The sequence below is a fragment of the Pteropus alecto genome, unplaced genomic scaffold (assembly GCF_000325575.1).
Source record: "Pteropus alecto unplaced genomic scaffold, ASM32557v1 scaffold80, whole genome shotgun sequence".
NCBI classification, from domain to species: domain Eukaryota; kingdom Metazoa; phylum Chordata; class Mammalia; order Chiroptera; family Pteropodidae; genus Pteropus; species Pteropus alecto.
The window spans coordinates 1,586,471-1,607,033 of record NW_006430460.1 but is presented as its reverse complement, the minus strand read 5'-3'; the positions used below and the strand labels follow the sequence as shown (position 1 = coordinate 1,607,033).

The 20,563-nt window shown below is 42.8% G+C and overlaps 1 protein-coding gene across 1 annotated transcript in view; it reads right to left on the bottom strand.

Moving 5' to 3' along the window:
• Positions 1-2,761: 2,761 nt before the first annotated feature.
• Positions 2,762-20,563, bottom strand: part of UBL3 (ubiquitin like 3) — a 54,434-nt gene continuing 36,632 nt past the window's right edge. The window contains exons 2-5 of the mRNA XM_006904801.3: positions 13,971-14,079; positions 11,491-11,577; positions 5,898-5,975; positions 2,762-5,624 (exon numbers count right to left, since the gene is read on the bottom strand). Of these exons, the coding sequence (XP_006904863.1) occupies positions 5,572-5,624; positions 5,898-5,975; positions 11,491-11,577; positions 13,971-14,079 (327 nt within the window). The 3' untranslated portion in view covers positions 2,762-5,571. The remainder of the gene's footprint in view (positions 5,625-5,897; positions 5,976-11,490; positions 11,578-13,970; positions 14,080-20,563) is intronic.

The window sequence follows — 20,563 nt, the reverse complement described above, 5'->3', positions numbered from 1 at the left end:
CTTTATAGGTTGCGCCCTCAGTCCAGTACCCCGACGTCACTCCTCTGAGGCTCCTTCCCCCACGCTCCCTGGCCGAGGCCTGGAGGTCCAGGCCTGCTCCTCCACGGTACCCCGGATTACGTTACCGGCGTCCGCTGCTCTGGGTCATGGGGACAGCCAACGCAGACAGCGTACCGGCGTGCCTTTCCATCCCTCGGCATCGAGTCAAGGCGTGCCTCCTGGCAGGTGTTACGGGTCGAACTGCATCCCTCATACACCCATGTGCTGAGCTCCTCGCCCTGGGATCTAGGACGTGTTCTTAGTTGGGGGTGAGGTCGTTACAGATGTGATCAGTTCAGACGAGGTCACACTCATACGACCGGTGTCCTTGGATTTGGACATGGACACGCAGGCAGGGACGCCATGGAACAGGAAGACAGAGATTGGGGTGAGGTTGCTATGGGCCAGAAGCCCCCAGAAGTTGGGTCAGAGGCGTGGAACAGCCTCGGGAGGCACCCAGTCTGCCGAGACTCCGATTTTGGACTTCCAGCCTCCGGAACGGGGAGACAACCGATTTCTGTGTCTAAAGCACCTTGTCGTGGTGCCTTTAGGAAAGCGGGGGAGTGGGTGTCGATGAAGAGAGTGGAATGTGCCCCGTTAACGGGCGCCCCGGGGTGTGTGGCCCCTCGTCTCATTCGTGGCTGTTGAGTTCGATTCTCTTTAGTTCCGCGTTCCCTTCGCACCGTCTCCTCCTGCCAGGACTGCAGAGGCGCGTGAGTGACAGGGATGAGGCCTGATGCTCGCAATGCTGAGCGCCTCGTTCTGTCTGAGTGTCGCGTAGAGCACACCCTGAGCAGTTCAGGTGAGGAGTCGAGCTTGACAGTGAAGCACCTCACGCTTCCGGCCCCAACCCACGCCAGGAGCATGTTTTGCAGCAGCTCAGCGCCTGCCCCTGGGCTGGGCGGCAGGGGTGCAGCGACATTCGACCCGGGTGTGTGGCCCCTGCACTTGCTCTGGCCTCGGAGCCTGCTCTCAGCTGTTTGTAGCTGCACGTCTGACTTGGGAGCTGGTCTTGGGGATCCCCACAGCAGTTTTGGGAACTGAGACCAGAGAACGAATTTGCACGTGTGGCCCATGCTCCTACCCCAGCCTGTGACGTGTAAGCCTTGACCAACCTGCTGCTTGAAATCCAGGCGTCCTAACAGCTACGGCTCAGGCACCACGAAGCTCGTTTTAACGTGCCTTTTTTGTTTGGCGTGAGTGCCTGGTCCACCTCCCACACATGCACAAGCAAAAGGCAGCTAGGACAGGTCTATTAAAGAGAAAGGGGTGGGAATTAACATTTTTGGAGCACGTGTGGGGTTCTGCGCGGATGCTGGCTCATCACATCTCGGCACCGTGGAGACGCGGTGTCCTATCTCCTCACAGGGAGAAGCTGATGTTTGGAGAAGTTAAATTCCCCGCTCACATTCGTTTGCCTGGTTTAGGGGAGGCCCGGGGTCCAGAACCGCGTCCGTCTGACTTGGAGCCTGTGCTTTTCCTCCTTCCCACCAGGGCGTCACGCAAAGGCCGGGAGGCTGCGTACACCGTGCCCTGAAAAGCAGGCCACGGAAGGCTGCTGCTGCTGGGTGTCAGGCGGAGTGGGCAGTTTCCAGGCAACCAGGGGACAGACTGCCGGTCCCTCTCTGGTAAATGGGTCAAGGCATTCGTCAGAACCGCCCAGGGTAAGCGGCAGGGAGATCACGGGATCAGCGTAATTATGTCTGAAGTCTCCTACCGATCAAGAGCTTGGAAAGTGGGGGCCAAGATGGTGTGGGTTCAGCTGTGAGGGTGTCCGAGGGTGTGGTCAGTGTAGGGACATGAGTGACAATTACTAGAAGCGGGGCGCCAAGGAGATGCCAGATCAGAGTGAGGATGAATCAGCGTCAGGTCTCCAAGCCACATGGGTCTGGGCCTAGGGGTGCATGTGGGTGCGTGTGTGCGTGTTTGCTCACCCAGCTCCTTTTATATTTGGTCGAATCACAAGAGAGGCTGACACGCCCTCTTCCCAACTGTTGATTCACTATGTCTACTCTGTATTTCTTATAAGTTGTCATTTTGGAAAAAAAAAAGGTTGAATATAAAAAATAATATTAGAGGACACTTGGACATCATTGTCAAAGACGTCAAAATGATAAATGTTTCATATTCTAGTGATGGTTTAAACCTCGCTAAGAATTAACGTTTCTCACTTAGTTTCATCCAGCAACTCTTAGAAGCCACCCGCTCCCACCACATCTGTAAAAGAGCTTCATATATAGTACATTCTTCTGAAGGCCGCCAAGCGTCTGGAGGGGATATGTGGAGTCACAGCCAGTCACCTCCGGCCCACATCCAGGAAGCCCCCTCCAGCTCGGCCAGGGAACGTGGGCCTGGACGCGGGCCGCAGTCTGCAGTTGGGTCCGACCCTAATTACTGGTTATGTTCCCTCCTCTCCAGCCCTCCTCCCACCCCGCTCACTATACGGCTAACAAGCGACCACCTTATGGAAACAGTAACAGAAAAAGAATCTGAAAACACAGCTGCGACCGTTACCTGTAAGGGTGGTATGATGGCACACTGGATTTTGTTTGATCGCTTCTCTTTGATTTCGGTAACATATAGAATAAAGGCTGGAACAATACTGAATTTACTGAAGAATGTAATGAAGTAAATTGGAAGAGAAAAGGGAAAAACAGTCGAGAGATAAAAAATAGGAAAATACACCAAAATTATGAATAGAAGTCATTTAAAAGAAGGGAAGTATTCTACAACAGATGAAGAAAGTTTTAATTCCTTTTCACGTTAGACAGTGTGCATGACAATCAGCTAACAGAAATTACTGTACAGGTCGAGGTGACATTAAACCAAGGATAAGCGTCATGAGAAAACCCCGTTTAATGAGCATGATGATGTTAGATACTATTATTTTTCATGACAGGATAAGATACAACTCATCGTGAAGAGAAAGCGAACGGTGCAGATCAAGGAGACGCGCTGAGGCTTTAATACGGCAGAGAAGCCTGCCCGGTCCAGACGCTTAGCAAAGTCCAGGGCGACTGAGGTGAAAGAGGCGAGCGAGATGCCCAGGGCCGGGCGGCCCCGCAGGCCGGCGACTCGGGCTGCGTTTCATCACCGGGTCTATGCAGCTTCCGCCTCTGGGTCAGTGGGCTGTCGTTTTGGCAGAGGGACCTTCAGTAGTAGCCTTGGCTGTGATCAATCATTTTTCAACCATCAGGCTTCCAGGAAACTGTTTTAAAAGGGGTAGTTGAGTATTTTCACGTTACATTGTTAAGGCATCTAAATTTTTGGTGTTTTCCGTCTATAATTTTACTGCTTTTATTCTTTTTTTCATTTTGCACAATATTAAGTATTACGTGACATAATTCTTTCTCTACTAATAAACAAGGTTATCCATTTGCAAACTCTACACTGAGGTCCTGTGAAAGGGAAATTTATAACGTGGGAACAGAAAAATATATTGGAAACCAATGAGAATACTTTCAACCATCATAAAAATTCAGTCACAATTAGCTGATAGTCTTTAACTTTGGGAAAACAGAAGGCGAATTAGAATTAAAGTAGGTATTAAAAATAATTACCAGTAGTTTGTTTTACAAAAGAAGAAAAGAGCCATAAGTGGCTTAATTGCCCAATTAAGCAACTACCAGATTCGTGTTTTGCCAACACTCAAGAGTTCACATTTGAGCTAATCAACACAGCACGTAAATATCCAACATCCCTTGAATATGGCATTTAGTGAGAACAGAGACAGAATTCTATCCATTGTTGGGACTGCGCACAAAATAACCAGGTCAAGGACGAAGGACACATGTGGCTAACTTGCCACACCACCAATAGAATGTTAATAAAACAAACTTTTTAAAGATTCAGAAATAAAACAATTTTAACATGAATGAGACAGTGCTTAAATAATTATCGACCTAATCAAGACTTTTAAAATGATCACTGAAATGCACTAGATTTTTATTTAGTTTACAGAAAGAATCTATAAGTCCAGGTTGCAGAAAGAAAACGTTTACTGCTATTTACACTCATTTTAAAACTCTGCTCTATACAAATTTAATTCTGACGGGTATGAACAATGTTTTCGTAGATCTACTGGACTTCACGCTTTCTCATTGCTGCGCTGACAACGAGCTCACCCGATCACCTTTACACAAAGCTGACCCCCTGAAACCGTTCACACGCAATGTCTGAAAGGACCGTGGACACTGAGTACACGACGTGTCAGCCCGCGACTTCATTTTATAAAGGCTACAGTTATTTATATGGAATATTGTTCTATATGCTACACGCCAATCTATATTTAAGTTCTATAGTTAGGTATTTTATAAGTTTTTTATTAAATATATTCTACACATATTTGTAATTTCATCCAGGAAGAATTTCTTCCCAGTGAAAAAATATAAAATCTTTTATATTTTTACAGATTTAGGTGAAACTAGCTCATGCTTTAGTGCTGTGCAAATTGTTTTTAGCATATCAATTTTTAAATTATTGGTACAAAACAGAAAAATGGCATCCTGAATTATGTACGCCTTAAAAATCAGCTTTTGGTTTTAATACAATTGCAAGCACTGATACCAAATGCAAACTACGTAAAGAAACAAATTAGTTACTATGGAGAATTTTTTAATCTGAAGAATTCATCTGAACGCTCTGATGGGTGAGACACTGGACAGTTACAGAGGAGAGTAATTACGAAAAAATTCCAACTGCTGATATTCGATACGTAAAAGTGAACAGTGAATGAGGTGTTCTGAGTTCTGCACGACGACGGCGGTGTGCGGGCGACGGGACCCCCCACGTTAAGGCTAGGAAACACACTCGGCCCTTCCGTGCTGCGCGGGCACGCGCGGTCACATCTGTTGCGGGTGCGTGACAGGAAAAGCCATCCGCTCGGCTCTGTGCCAGGGGCTCTCGATGGGCACGCTCGCTGCTCCACCGGCTGCAGGGACGCCCGCCGCCCTGGTTAGTGTCCTGTGCCAGCGCAGCCGCCGCGGCTGACTTTGGTAGAATTCACCCAACATTTTAGTTTCTTTTCCATTTTTTCCTTTCCAGTTGGCCCAGTAATTAACTTCATTAATTGCTGAGTGTTTTCCAGTGTGGAATTGTATATACGAGTATTTCTAGGTACCATAAACTATGCTAAAAATTCTGCTGATGAAGAAAATAACGTCAAACTTTTTTAGTGCAAACTGTACTTGGAACGCTTGATTTGTTAGTCTGGTGATGATTTTTGTGGCGGCAAAATGATTTCTGCTATCAAAGGTGCAACGTGTTAACTTTCCCCATGGAGACTGACTGCACTCAAAACCCAACATTTCAAAACTGCTTAACAGAAACAAAAATACTAGAAATAAAAAGTCATAGTGAAAAATGTTCTTGGTTCTTTTTACTTTCGTGAGAAAAGACGACAGTGGTCACAGGGTCGTGATGCGGTCCGTGGCTTTGCAGGCAGACTCCGCGGTCCCCGACGCGGCGTGGGTCCCCTCTGTCCTGGCAGCACAGAGACACAGGCCACGGCACAGCACACTCGGCGGGCGGCGCTCACAGGATCACACAGCAGTTACTCTCCCCCGTCTTCTCCCGGTTCCTCTGACCTAGGGAAGAGGAGGACAAGCCTTGTCCATGGAGACGCCCCGCCTGGCCGGGGCAGGAGCCCCGAGCACACTGACGAATGGGCTTCGTCAATGTTTCCGTTTTTAAGTTAAAGAGCTGTAACGAATGCTCTTTAAGTTTTAGTGTGTTTCCAAAAATGTCTCATCGTTTGCTTAACGAGCTCTATTCATAAACGATGAAAACTTCCCTTCCCCTAGAAAGTCCAAGGAAAACTGGCCGTTTCTGACGGCCTGTGTCTGGGGCTCACGGCTCACCTTGAGAGTTTGGCTCCGGCAGCGTCTCCCTGGCCACCAAATGCATCACCGTTGTTTTACCAAAAGGAAGTTTTAATGCTGTGTGAAGAGTATAAGACAACTTGTTATATATACACATCAACCTACAGAAATCACCAACTGGAACTAAAACCATTTAAAAAACTGACTGCTTTTTATATGACTTCCTCAACAGCTTGAATTTCTTACAATTAAGACATTCCAGCTATGGCCGTTAGCTTGATACATATACCATATTGTTTAAGGAAAAAGGAGAAAATGCATGATTGGTTAATGTTGGAAATAACCTTTAGAGGAGAAATAAATTTAAAAAAATTCTTTTTCTAGATATAGGGAAAAGTTTAGATTGAGAAACATTTGTTTCTCAATCTAACTGTATGTTAATCACCTAATAAAATTACTGCACCAAAGAGGCCACTACGATATAGAAATAGAAATGACAAATTTAGTTTTAAACATTTAATCTCAACTTTGTATTCCTCAGTTAGAAAATAATTTTCTTTATAAGGTGACTTTAAAAGAATCACCGTCTTGGCGTGAGTAACAATTACTGTGTTCTAGTCAAGTCTTTTAAAGGTTTTCTCATTCATAAGCAACAAATATGAATATGAACTCTTTCGGACATACAGAGAACAATGTGACACACACCTATGTAGCCAAGAACCACTAAAGCAAACATAAATATCGAGTTTCGTGGTGAGTTCCTTTGTTATTCTGTGTATAAAATCAGAGAAGCCAATACGTCTAACTTCTGGAGTTATTTCTGTCATCGCGATGTTTGAGTCCACCCCAAGCACCTGCTCTTCACCGATCACAAACTGCGGGCCGGCTGTGGCCACTACTTGGCCATCACGAACCTCTCACTTCCTGCTTTTTAAACCTTGCTCTGTTGGATGAGGGGTTAAGATGCGTGTTAAAAAAAAGGGTTCTGATTACTTAACTGATGTTTTTGGAGCATTTCAAATACACATATTTTTCAAGCATACATTAAACAATACCCAAGAAAGGCCGCAAAACAAATCTCAATAAATTTAAGACTGATATCCTATCAAGTGTCTTCTCTGATCACGACGGTATGAAACTAAAAATCAATCACAAGAATAAAACTGAAAAACATACAAATACACGGACACTAAATAACATGCTACTAAACATAATGGGTTAACAACGAGATCAAAGAAGAAAAAGATACTTTGAAACAAATGAAAAGGAAAATGCGACGACCCCAAATCTATGGGGAAGAACACAAGAATGCAAGACAGAAATGCATGGCGATACCGGCCTACCTCGAGAAACAAGAAAGAGCCCAAATAAACAACCTAACCTGACACTTAAGTGAACTGAAAAAGAACATCAAATAAAACCCAGAGTGAGTAGAAGAAAATAATAAAGATCAAAGTGGAAATAAACAAAAGTTTTAAAAAAATAAAAAATCAATGAAACCAAGAGCTGGTTCTTAAAAAAGATAAACAAAATTGATAAGCCTTTAACCAGACTCATCAAGAAAAAAAAAAAAGGGGACCCAAATAAAGAAGTCAGAGATTAAAGAGAGAAGTGACCATGGACACCACAGAAATACAAAGGATTATAAGAAAATACTCCAAACAATTATATGCACACAAACTAGACAACGTGGAAGAAATGAATAAATTCCTAGAAACATACGATCTTCCAAGACTGAACCAAGGAAAAACAGAATTTCTGAATATATCGATTAGTACAAATAAAATAAAATAAAATAAAATCAGTGATTAAAAAACTCCCAACAAATAAAAGTCCTGGACTGGATAGCTTCATAGGTGAATTTTAGCAAATATTCAAAAAATTAACATCTATTCTTCTCAAACTATTCTAAAAATTTCAAGAGGAGGGAGGGCTCCTAAGTTCATTTTACGAGGCCACATCACCCTGACACCAAAACCAGACAAAGACATTACCAAAACAAAATATTAGGCCAATATCCCTGATGAACACAGATGTAAAAAGCCTCAACAAAATATCAGCAAATTGAATTCAGCAATACATTAAAAAAATCTTGGGATGCAAGGTTGGTTCAATACCCACAAATCAATTAACGTGATACACCACACTGACAAATGGAAAGATAAAAACCATATGATATCAACAGATGCAGAAAAGGCGTTCAATAATATGCAGCATCTATTTATGATAAAAACTCTCAGCAAAGTGGGAATAGAGGGAACATACCTCAACATAATAAAGGCCATATATGACAAACCCACAGCTAACATCATACTCAATGCGGAAAAGATAAAAGCGTTTTCCTGAAGATCAGGAACAAGACAGGATGCCCATTTTTACCACTTCTATTCAACATAATATTGGAAGTCTTAGCCACAGCAACCGGACAAGAAAGAAAAGGCATCCAAATTGGAAAGGAAGAAGTAAAACTATCGTATTTGCAGATGACATGATCCTATACATAGAGAACCCTAAAGATTCCACTAAAAACTATGAGAACTGACAAACTCTGTAAAGTAGCAGGAAACAAAACCATTATCAGTTACGCTTTTATACATCAATAGCGAACTATCAGAAAGAGGAGTTAAAACAATCTGATTTATAACTGCATCAAAAAAACCAAACCAAAACCAAAACCACAACAAAACAAAACACCTAGGAATAAATTTAACCAAGGAAGTATAAGACCTGTACTTGGAAAATTGTTAAGACCCTGAAAAAAGAAATCGAAGGACACATATTGATGAAAGCACATTCTGTGCTCACGGGGAGGAAGAATCAACATAGTTAAAATGGCCATACTACCCAAGGCAATCTACAGATTCAACGCAATCTCTATCAAAATACCAATGGCGTTTTTCACAGAACTAGAACAAATAATGCTAAAATTTATATGGAACTATAATAAAAGACTCTGAATAGCCATGGCTATTTTGAGAAAGAACAACAAAGTTGGAGGTTTCACGCTACCTGATATCAAACTACACTACAAGGCTATAGTAATCAAAACAGCATGGTACTGGCAAAAAACCAGACATGCAGATCAATGGAACAGAAGAGCCCAAAAAGAAACCCACACCTACCTGGTCATTTAGTCTACGACAACGGAGGCGTGACTATACAATGGGGTAAAGACGTCTATTCGATAAATGGTGTTGGGAAAACGGGACAGATACATGCAAAAAAAACCTAGACCACTTTCGTAAACAAGAATGAACTCAAAATGTTTAGATTAAAGACTTAAATGTCAGACCCCCAAACCATAAAACTCCTAGGAGAAAAAACAGGCAGTAAACTCTCTGACATTACTCTTCGTAATTTTTTTTTTTTTGATATATCTCCTTGGGCAAGGGTAACAACAACAAAAAATGAACAAGTGGGACTGCATCAAACTAAAAAGATTTTGCGCAGCAAAAGAAACCATCAACAAAATGAAAAAGCGATCAGTAGTAGATTGAAATTCTGTGTAACTAAAGGATTATGCCTCGAAAAAAGGGATTTGATTTAGGGCTATATTTTAAGAAACTTGATAACCCCAAATTTTAATCTGAAACTTACTGAACTGTAAAATCTCAAGAGCAGGAGGGAACGCCCAGGTCCCATCGGGTTTAACATCTACATAGCAGCGGACCCCCCCCGCGGCTGTACCCCTGCTTCGTATTCTCCTGCTCACGCCACTGTCTCACACGTGGCCGTTTTTTCTTTACGCAGCTTCACCTGCTCAAACTGTCTTCCATGTATTGACTAGAACTCTGCCTGCCTTTGACTTCCGGCTGTTGGCCCTAAGTCTCATTCACAGGGCGACAGAGCAAGCCCCGAGCCAGGCAAAGCCAGCCCGAGTCTTCCCCACGCTGGCCCCGTGAATAGCCAGAGACAGCTATTATGACCTTGCGTGCTCTCTCCTGCATTAGCCATGATCCAGAGCAAAGGGAGGCTAAAAAGAAAACTGTGACCAAAAAACCGAAGAGCTGAACCCTTTATCGACCTTTGTCAAACACCCAGACATACGCAGGCTATGCTCCTAAGCCGTTTGCCTAAATGGCCAAGGCCAGAGGTGGTTTTCCTTCCGAAAAGACTGACAGCACCACAGAATAGCAAAGATGAATAGAAGTCAATCTGGTAATTATTCAAGACAATTTTTAAAAAACTGGTAAAAATTTGTACTTTAATGGGAATGAATCGATAGTTCGATTTTAACACAAATGCCACCGTATTTAACACAAAGGGGAACTCTGGGGCCATGACAGAGAGAGAAAAAATTCAGTTCATGGGAAACTGCTCACGTGGAGCAGTACTCAAAGAGAAGAGGAGCCTCGAGAGTCATCGCGCAGTCAATGGGCTACATTCGCTCGGTCACCCACCAACAGCACAAGAGCTTCCGTGAGGCACACGCGCTCAAAAACAGACCCAAACGTGGCCCCGTCCTTCACGAGTGCGACGCAGCCAGGCGCTAGGGCAGTTACCCACTGCCGCTGGACTGGGTTATGCGTGGGATCCTGCCCGCTTCGGGTTCTGCCCACTGCACCAGTACTGCCGTGCTGGGCATCTGTGTTCAGCCCCCGCGGCGCTGCCCACACAGCGCTTCCACAATGGACGCTGTTTCCACCGTGTCGCCCAATACTAGAGCACCCAGGAGGGCGAGTCCACCGTGCTCAACCTGATCTCCCACTGTTTAGCACGGGAGTTGGCATGAAAGGAGAATGAATGAATGAATGAATGAATGAATGGATGGATGGAATACAAGCAAAGTCAGACTTTACTTAAACAAAGATAAATTAAAGTAGACCACGTCAATTGCCTACAAATTTCTAATTATCAGAACAGTTTTGAAACACGTTGAAAACGAACCTGCTGATGTAGATGTGGCCACAGGGGGGCACTGCTGAGCTGCGTGTCTCCAATCACGTAAGGAGCCGTGACAGCTAAGAGTGTTACTCTGTGCCAAGCACTGTTCTAAAGGCCTTGAACGCGTAAACAAACGCATCTGACCCTCCCAACCTCAGCGGGAGGCGCTACTGCCGTTTCCTCACCATTTTTTTTTTCTTTTTTTGATGAGGAAACTGGGACGACTTGCCCGAGGCCACACGCCCATGAGCAGTGAGCTAGGATGCCACTTAGCCAGCCCTGGGCTCAAACGTGCTGCTTCAGTCACTGCACGACCCTGTCTCTCTAGTGTCACCCAGTCACCTGAATTCCTGCACAAGCGCAATGATATCAGTTAAGCCAAGCTGAAAACACTTCCTCATTATTATATCTGAAAACTCATTCGCATAAATGTTTCCTAGTTTGTGTGTCTGGCTTTAACTTTAAAACATGACATCTAAATTATATTATCCAGAAATAAATGAAATTACATCTATAAAATAATGGGTATGGACCCCTACCTGTAATGAAATCGTTAATTTCACAAGGCAGTAAACACTTCACGATGATTAAATTAAATTTAACGGAATGTAAAATAGACTTCAAAAAGCAGGCAGAATTCATACTGAGGTTGAAGTTATAACTTTTTAGTAAAATCAGACATGAGCATGTAAACAAATGGATAATGCAACCATGAGACATTCAATCCCATTACAAAGGCGACTGTTACCTCCTAATGTGACATTTCCATGTAGAAACCGTCCTTGATAAATAAGGCGTAGAATGTTTGGACTGCTGACCTGTTCTTCTTCCCAGTCTGAAAAGAACCAGTGAACTCGTTACGTGTATTTCAACACAAAATTAAGCATTACTGCATTGTTCTAAAAGTTGATCCAAATTACAGTGAAGTCGGCCCTGGGGAGCTTCCTCATAAGTGAGCCAGTCGCCACTCACGTGACCTCTGCAGCCTTGGCTCCTGCTGGTTCTTCTCATCGAATAGTGAGAGCTGCAGAAAGACTAGTTTGTGCTTTTTAAGACTAAAAAATGTGCCACACTAGAGTATTGAAGTTTAAAACTTAAAACAAACGCACTGGGAGAAATCTAATCCTAGGTAAAGAGAAATGTCATTTGAAAATTAATTTCAATTACCAGTAATTAATAAAGAATATTACAATGTTCTAATATTTGTACCAGTTAAAAGTATATTTCAGGCTAGAAACAAAACATTTAACGATGATTTTAAAAAAAATTAATATGCTGATATAGAAAAAAAAAATTATACCTCAATAAAACTGGAAAACGAAAATTTGAAAAATAGAATAACAAAAATTTACTTTTGGACAATGGTGATTAATACGTTGTCTTCACGAAGCCAATGGTAAACATTACAGAAGACACAACTTTAATTTGCTTAACCCAAAACACTCAGAAAAACTTGAAACCACGTATATTAGAAGATGCTACACTATACAAATCCGGGAGCTGGGAAGGTGCCCAGAGAAAATCAGAGGACAAACCGGTGGGAGGATGGGTGACAGAAGAGGTCACGCTGGGGCGTGACCTGCAGGGAAACAGGCGCCACTGCTGTTAGAATAACGGGACAGGGCACGGGGTCCGTCCTTTTCACCGGCCTGCAGACGGAGTGCCCTTGGCTTCTCCGAACCTCCTTCTCCCCTACAGCCTTTAGCTTCAGTCCGCCCGATTCGGACCAGCACTGACCTGTCCCTTGGCTACGAATGGGAAGAACGGTCTAGTTATTTTTAAGTACTTGCCTAAATCAGTGTTTCTTAAACTCAGGTCTACGAATCTACGAAGACATGTTCTTAGGGTCTAAACGTCCTCTTTTAAGAATTTTTAAATTGTGTTTTCATTTTCAGGATAATCTGGAAGGGATTATCTAGATAATTCCAACAATCGCTTTATAACCCAGAACGGCCTTGGGATTTCGGTGCCCATGGATGCGTTGGAGCTTATGACTGCGCTGGCGCCAAGCAGGACTTCTTTACTTGTCGAGAGGCTGACAAGGGAAGAACAGAGGTTGACTTACTACATAAATAAGTCATTCTTGCAGAGTGCAGGCTGAATGACGGTTTGGGACACTGTGTGAATGAAGGTTTTGTGGTGAGTCTGCAGATGACGACGGGTCCTCAAACAGCAAACGAGAGCACAGGCAGCCAGCCCAGCGGCACCACGGTCACGGTGCACGTTGTGAGGTAAGGTTTCAGTGAAAACATATCATCTGGCACGTTAATGTTGTGAATCTGAACAGTTTTGGTTTTAGAGTTAAGTTTATATTTTCCTTGTAGATCTGTTTTTAGGTTTATGGTTGTATATGAGTTAATAAAAAGTTTTACGTTTCCATCTTTAAAAACAAACATTATGATAAAAAAATTTTAAGTCAGCACTAGAGAATCTGCAAGAATGTTATATTCTTCCTCTGAAAGAGTTCCGCATGTTATTTAAGCTTGAGGAACACTGATCTGATTTATCTTGTACACATTGTGTTCTTTGTTGAAACAAGTCTTATCCCTTAAAAGTCCAAACTGCTTTGGCTAGCACAATCACTATGGTACATGCCATAAAAAGGGACAAGATGATGTGGGGAAAGTTCGAAGGAAGAACGTAAGCTAAAGACTCACTTTAGGATGGCAAGACCCAGTCTCAATACATAGAAAAGAACCAGAGAAAAGAAGGAATAAATCCCAGCCCAAAATATTGGTGTCATGGACACTGGCTGACAAATGCAAAGCAAAAATGGATTTTATGCCACTTTGACCTTGTAGTAGTGCAGAGAACCACATGAAATGATGTGAATTAGAAGTTAACGTTGTGTCAAACTCAATTTTAAATAGGCTATCTATAAATAAGACCAGAGAGAATGTATTATAATTTATTAAAGGTGGTTTTTCTTTCCTTTTACTTTGTGTCTTGGTATAAATAGGTTTACTGACATGAAAATGTGTGTTAGCTTCACCGTGTTTTTCTTTTAAAAAATATTTTCATTTACATTAAGCAGTTCTAAGGCAAAAACCGGGACCGCGACCAGATCTGGGGAAGGGGACAGTGACCTCATCACCTCTGAGCCTCATACCCTCAAATCAAGTGTTTTTTTGTATCTTACATACTTATCACCTTTACAAAATGTCTGTGAAACAACACAGGGCATAAAGAAGTCACGTTATTCATTCTCAAGAGAAAAACAGCACTCACCCATTGGCCAGTTGTCATACACGTGCTTTGCGATGTCTGAGGCAGAATCATTAGGAGAAAACAGGAACTCTTTTGTCTTCCCGCTTACCAAGATGAGGCGCAGATTTATCTGAAAGGAGACAAAGATTCTTTTAATATAAAGCTTGACATTTTTAAAGTAAAAAATGACTCAGTTTTTCATTCCAATCATTCTAAATTACTAACACCATTTTCTCATTTTTATTTAAATTCTGTAAAGATTTTTTTAAAGTATGGGAGTCTGATATACGATTTTAGTTCTAATATTTAATATACATGAGGGAGAAGCAGATATATTTGTCATCATAAATAAAAAAAGAAAGACCAAAATTCATTATTCTTTTAAATTTAACTACTCCGACAATGTTCAGAATTGGACTCTACTGGTCATCACCGTTACTACAGGCTACATATTTCCCCTTGAAAAACTAATGAAGTGCTGACCTTGCAGATCATCAAACAGAAAAATAATTAGCTGATAATCTACTTCTTAAAAAAAAAATGAAGAGAAAACAAATTATATACAACTTTTTTATCCTATAAAAATTATTCAAACTAAACATATTAACCAGAAACTATAATTTTAGAGAACTTTATTACGGTTAACGGAGGAATCAAATTGTAGCTGCTTTAACTAAGTATGATCACGAATTTTCCTAGGAAAGGAGGCAGAGCTATGTGTGACAAAGAACATGGATTCCCTCTCAGTAAAAAAACTAAGGTGAATAACAGAATTAAAATTTTTGAGACACTGGATTTACACTTCCAAGTCAATATGTATTTGCTTATATACCATTCTTATCACATTTTCCAAAAATGTTCCTTTTAATATTTATCTTTATCCATAATTAACTTGATATTATTCCTTTTAACCACCACATCCATTCATTTCCCTGTAAGTTATGGAAGTACAAGCAAGGTCTTCTATACTCTGGGCCTCTGTTAAGAGAGCAAATAAGACCTTCCGAAAAGTCGGGTCCAGTCCAGAGCTGAGCCCTGGGACTCATCTAGCTTCTTTACATATAAAAATAGAGGATGTCACTGTACCAGTTTGCACTGTGCCAGGTCTCAGGTTGTCCAAGCGCTCACCTTCCGTTACCAATACTTTTCTTCTTATAAAAAATATTTAAGATGACAAAGTCTACAATGAATACATTGGTGCCTGCTGCAGCACCGTCAACATACCCGGTCACCGATTTACTGTCTACTGCCACCATGGCCAATGTCAAACTGTCAGTACCTCGAGACTTTGAAAAGGCGTTGAAAGTTATAAAATATCTCCTCTAGAAAAATGCTACACACAATTCTGCATTCAATGGGATGTGACCATATTCCACATTAGAAACTGTGTTCTAACTGTAGTGTACATTCTATCTCATTAAAAAAGTTTTTTAGAAGTTAAAAACATAGAAATCTATATTCCAGGTGAAAAGCTCTTTCAATATGTCCAACAAGAACATCTGGTTGCCCTTCCTAACAAGAATGAAATTAGATTAAGAGCTTATTAATACAGGAAGCAAGCTGATGAAACCACACTGCTGTAAAGAAGTGGTACCATCCAGAAACTCTGTAAGTTCAAGTAGTGGTTTGCCGGAATGACTAAACTGTACGAAGGCACCACCTTGCTTATTTCCTGTAACAGACAAGTAATGAGTGATTCTTAAAGCAAGGAGCCCAGCGTCTACACAACACAACGCGAACTTCAGTTCTCACAGGTATAGCTTTACCTGGGCTGCCTCTTTACATGTGAATACTGACACATAGATATTATGCTCTGAACTTACTCGAAATCTTCTAATGGCTTCAAGCTACTGTATCAGGGCCCTTCAGTCATTAATGCCCAAGAAATTATGACCCTTCTAACAGTTCAGCCACATGTCTGTTTAAGTAAATAAGTAAAACTAAATTCAAGCTAAGAGTTATGTAAATGATATGAACCTAATATTTCTTGAAATGATCTTTTAAGTTCAAAATTAACTTCTATCGGGCTTTTATTCAAATTATATTTAAAAATAACAAAGGAAAAAAGAGAATCGAATTCTTACAATGTGTAATGGCGACATCAAAGCATATTTTAGATTTTCTCTAACATCAATATGGAAAAGAAAAAATAAATGATCGCACATCATTACAATGGAAGAAGTGGCACAGCTGTTAAACGACTTAAGATCTGGATCTACATTATCTGACATGGAAAGATGTCCACAATACGTTAAACGAAACATATACACTCCACCCCATAAATACGTAACGCTAACAGGGTTCATCTGGCAAAGTTCTCAGTATTCCTGATTTTAAAACTGATACACATCACTGTCACTGATAAACTGACATTTCACTTTCATATTTCAAAATCATGTCCTAAAGAATCTGTTTATCTAGATGTTCAGAATGTTGGACACGTTGGTGCTCCAGATGTGTTTGACACAGGTTTTAAAATATTTTTTAAAATGCTTACTGGTGGGCAACAACTTTTCAGTTTGACACAGACCCTACTAGTCTCTACGAACTCACAGTGGCCTGCTTCATACATTCATGATGCCTCCCTGGCCCCAGAAAACACCTGAGTTCATAACTCACGGTAGAGTTCAAAGTGGTTTGGGCTACGAAATGAGAACAGGAAGCAGGGCGAGATTTTAAAATCTACTCAGAGGGACTCTCATCACTCCTCTGGAGAAACAGGACAGCTGCAAGAGTCCACGAACACGTAAATCTAAGAACTTACCAAATCTCACATCTGAAACTACCTAAAATCGACAATGACAGATACAGACTGCTCCAGGAAAGACGATTAGGCCCGAAATTTAAAACAGCAGTAAGAAACCCACTAAGTTAAGCTGCTGAGCAGTCACACATTGCCCGACACACTTCCAGAGCCTGGCGCAGAGGCTGGCGCACAGCAGGTGTTCGACTAATTAGTTCTTGACTAATATTTCAGTCTCTGTGGTTCCAAGATGCTGGCGGAACCGCAGACCAGAATGGCCAGCACTAAGACTGGACTCCCGCTCGGGCGCTCCGGGTGCTCCAGCCAGCGGCTAGTTCATCACGTGGTGCGGGGACAACGGTACTTTTTGGTGGTGACATGGAGATGCGGGCGGTCCCAAAGTGTAAACACCTCGATGCTGAGTTTGTCAGGCTCTGGATCCTCACTGCTGACAGCAAGCCACTGTCCGTAAGTGCTTCTGCTTAGGAAGGTATTCTGAAAAGTAAAATTCTTCTGCGCTACCATATTAACATGTCTACTGTGTCTAGTTTTCAAATGAGCATCAAGACGGGTTGCTGACGCGGAGGATCGACACGGCGTCTGGACTTGTTCCTGTGCTGACGCCTCGCGGCCACTCCGCTGTGACATTAGAAGCACGAGTCCGCCACAGGGGGCAGTCAAGTGTATCGCTAAGTGAAAAGCTTTCACGCTGAAAGCTTTTCTGAAAGAAAGGGTTTGGCTCGGCAAAAGAAGAAGAACGGGACCTGGGCGTGCGGTCTGGGCCACCGGCAGCAGCTGCACAGAGAGGGACGTCGCGGCCTGACGTGCAGAGTCCCGGGAAGAAAGCGAAAGCTGTTTTGAAGCTGCGGACAAAGGCGGTGGGACAGGCGAGGCGGGGCCCGCTCTGGGACAGGTGCAGGCCCCTGAGGGAGAAGGCTCAGCTCCACTGAATGGCGGAGGTGACCGCTGGAAGGCTCACGCTTAAGCAGGACGCGGCGGCACCTTCTGGCCGGCTGGCTACTCTCCGGGGACTGCAGAAACGACCCCTGGAGGGGAATTCAGGGTTCCGGCGCCACTCAGAACCAGATGCGCTGCACAGCCTCTGCTGGGCCGGCTGCTAACTCAACTTCGCCTCTTCCTTCCACCCTCCCGCTGGCCGTGGCTTAATTTAGAACGTCCCAGAATCGTTTGCTGGTCAGTACTGTCGGACTGTAGTACCAACGGAGGAAAACACTGAAGTCCCATCATCCCCTTTAGAAGAAATCTTGAAAGCACTCACCAAGATAAACATCTGGGTGCACGAGCTGGTCAGCAGTTAACTGTTCCTATAACATAGTGAGACTCTCCTCAGGGCTATTCAGATAAATAATGCCAATTATAGCTCCTCTCGGTAAGTGTATGGCAATCCCTACAAATGTTAGCTAGTTTCCTTTAAAAGATTATGTACCATTTATTTAAATATTTATTAATGAAACACCTTTTTACTTCTTTGAAGCCAAGCTAAGTCAATCTATAAAATACCTTCAAAGCGAGGGAGTGGGATTCTCGACATAGCAATAATGAGTTAAAAACAAGACTCCTATTGACAGCTTAAAATATGCTATACCACATGTACATAACTTGCCTAAAGATAAAACTATCATCCAGGGTATCCGGATGACTCAATGGACATGGAGCTCACATTATGTAATAAAACTCCCAAGAGATGGAATTTAGATCAGCCAAATGAATTCCACATTTTATAATTCCTTTTGAGGCAAAACAAATCAAAACAAGACTGCTGGTTAGGTAGAACTATCATGATCACTTCCTGTAAGGCTGGCGGAAACAACAGGAACTCTGCCATGCATGGCGTTTCAAGTTTTAAAAAAAAGTTTTCAGGCAATAGACACTTATATTTGTTAGGCTGCATGAATTTGGAGAAATCTCATCTGGAACTTAATTCAATAACAATTTGCTATCGATCGGTCAGGAAAGAAAAAATTATAGAGGAAGAAAAGGGGGAGAATGAAAGATGGACTTAGCTGGAATGGGCTCTGGACATGAACTAGGCACCCGGGGAGCTGGACCGCGCGCCCTTTAGAAGAAATCCGCTGTTTCCTACCAAGAGATCGGCATGTTGATCGCAGAAGAAAATCTGACTTCTCGAGGTCTCCGAGGCAGAGAGAGCCCAGGGCTTGCTTCGTGGGGGGTGGGGGCAGGGGGAGCTGCTCTGCACCCAGTGCTCATTCCTGCCTTTCTGGCCAAAGCGCGAGTGAGCAGCCCGGTAGGAAAGGCATTGGGCTCTTCAAATCGCTTTTAAAAAGCTCACCATTTATCTCCAGGTAATTATACTGAGTAAAAAAAAGCCAATCCCCAAAAGTTACACACTGTATGATTCCATTTATGTAATATTCTTACAGTGACATATTATGAAATGGAAAACAGCAGTGGTGGCCAGATTTCAGGAAGAAGGGTGGCTGTGTCTGTAAAAGGGGACCCAAGGACCCTGGTGCTGAAACCACTGTGAATCTCACGGGGGTGAGCGGTCACATGAACCTGCGCGTGATAAAACCGCAGAGAACTCAACACACACACGTGCACAAATAGTGCAGGAGAACTAGAGAAACCCGAATAAAGTCTGTGGATTTTATTGGCGCCAACTTCCTGTTGTGATAGCGTCCTACAGTTATGTAAGATGTGGCCACCAGGGAAAACTAGGTGAAGGGTATATGGGATCTCTCTGTACTATTTCTTACAACGGCTTGTGAATCTATAATTATCTCAAAAGAAACAGAATTTTTTTAAAAAGCAAGCGTTCAACTTGTTAAAGATTTATATAGTATTACATGTCTGTCTTTACTTATTTGCCTTATTTGCATTTGAAGATGAAGTGCTTTTTAAAAATATACTGTATTAAAATAACTACTTAATCTAGGGAAAAGATATAAACCTATCAGTGGCTTATTTTGAAACAATGTGTGAATTTGAAAATAAACATATTTTCTTTTTTTCTAGAGTTAGGGATTTATAACTGGCATATTTTGAAGTTCTGTTAAATATTAAAAGAAAAATGGAAGGAGAGAGAATGAGAAATGTGTTCTTTTTTCCACATAGGACTGATTGAAAACAAATTATTGAAACAACTGCAGTGCTAAATATGGTAATCGCCTGTTTCACAAACTTTTAGTCATTCATTTATTCAAAACATTTTCTAAAGCAGACACTACCCTCAGTGCCTGGATTTACGAAAGATTTAATATGAATCTCAAGGCTTTCACAACCTTGAAGCTATGAGAGAGACGTAAACATAATTATGACAGAGGTAGCTAGAATATAAAATTTTAAGTGCTCAATAAACAGTTACTGAATGAATTTTTAAAATAACAGAAAGCTGAGCCTGGGGTTCCGGGGTTCCGGGGCGGCGTCTGTGTGGAGCAGTGAATAAAGTGAACCGCTTGCCATTGGGGCCACCATCGGGGTGGCGCACGGCACCCTGGTGCTGCACACTGTGGGCCCCTCCGCCCGGTCCGCTCCGAGGCCGGCACCTCTACCCCGTTTAGAGTTGTGGGAAGGGCGACGTGGGTGAGCGGAGGTCGGAACCCAGCTGCACTAGTGACACAGTGCCTGCTGTTCACTCCCAGCAAGTCGGCACCCAGCAAACTCCCCAGCGTGGTCTCCGCCATTGTCCCCATTGTCATCTCGACCACGCGCCCGCACTGTGCTCCCAGCACAGGCATCTCCCTTAGGCCCCGCAAGGCCCCGCACGGGTTGTTCCTTCTTGGACTGCTCAGTGTCCGCACTCCCACCCTGATCCACACACACTGTGACTCACAATGTGTCTCTGCGAAGGGATGCCATGAAGAAAGCCTCCCGAGCCTAATCATCCTGA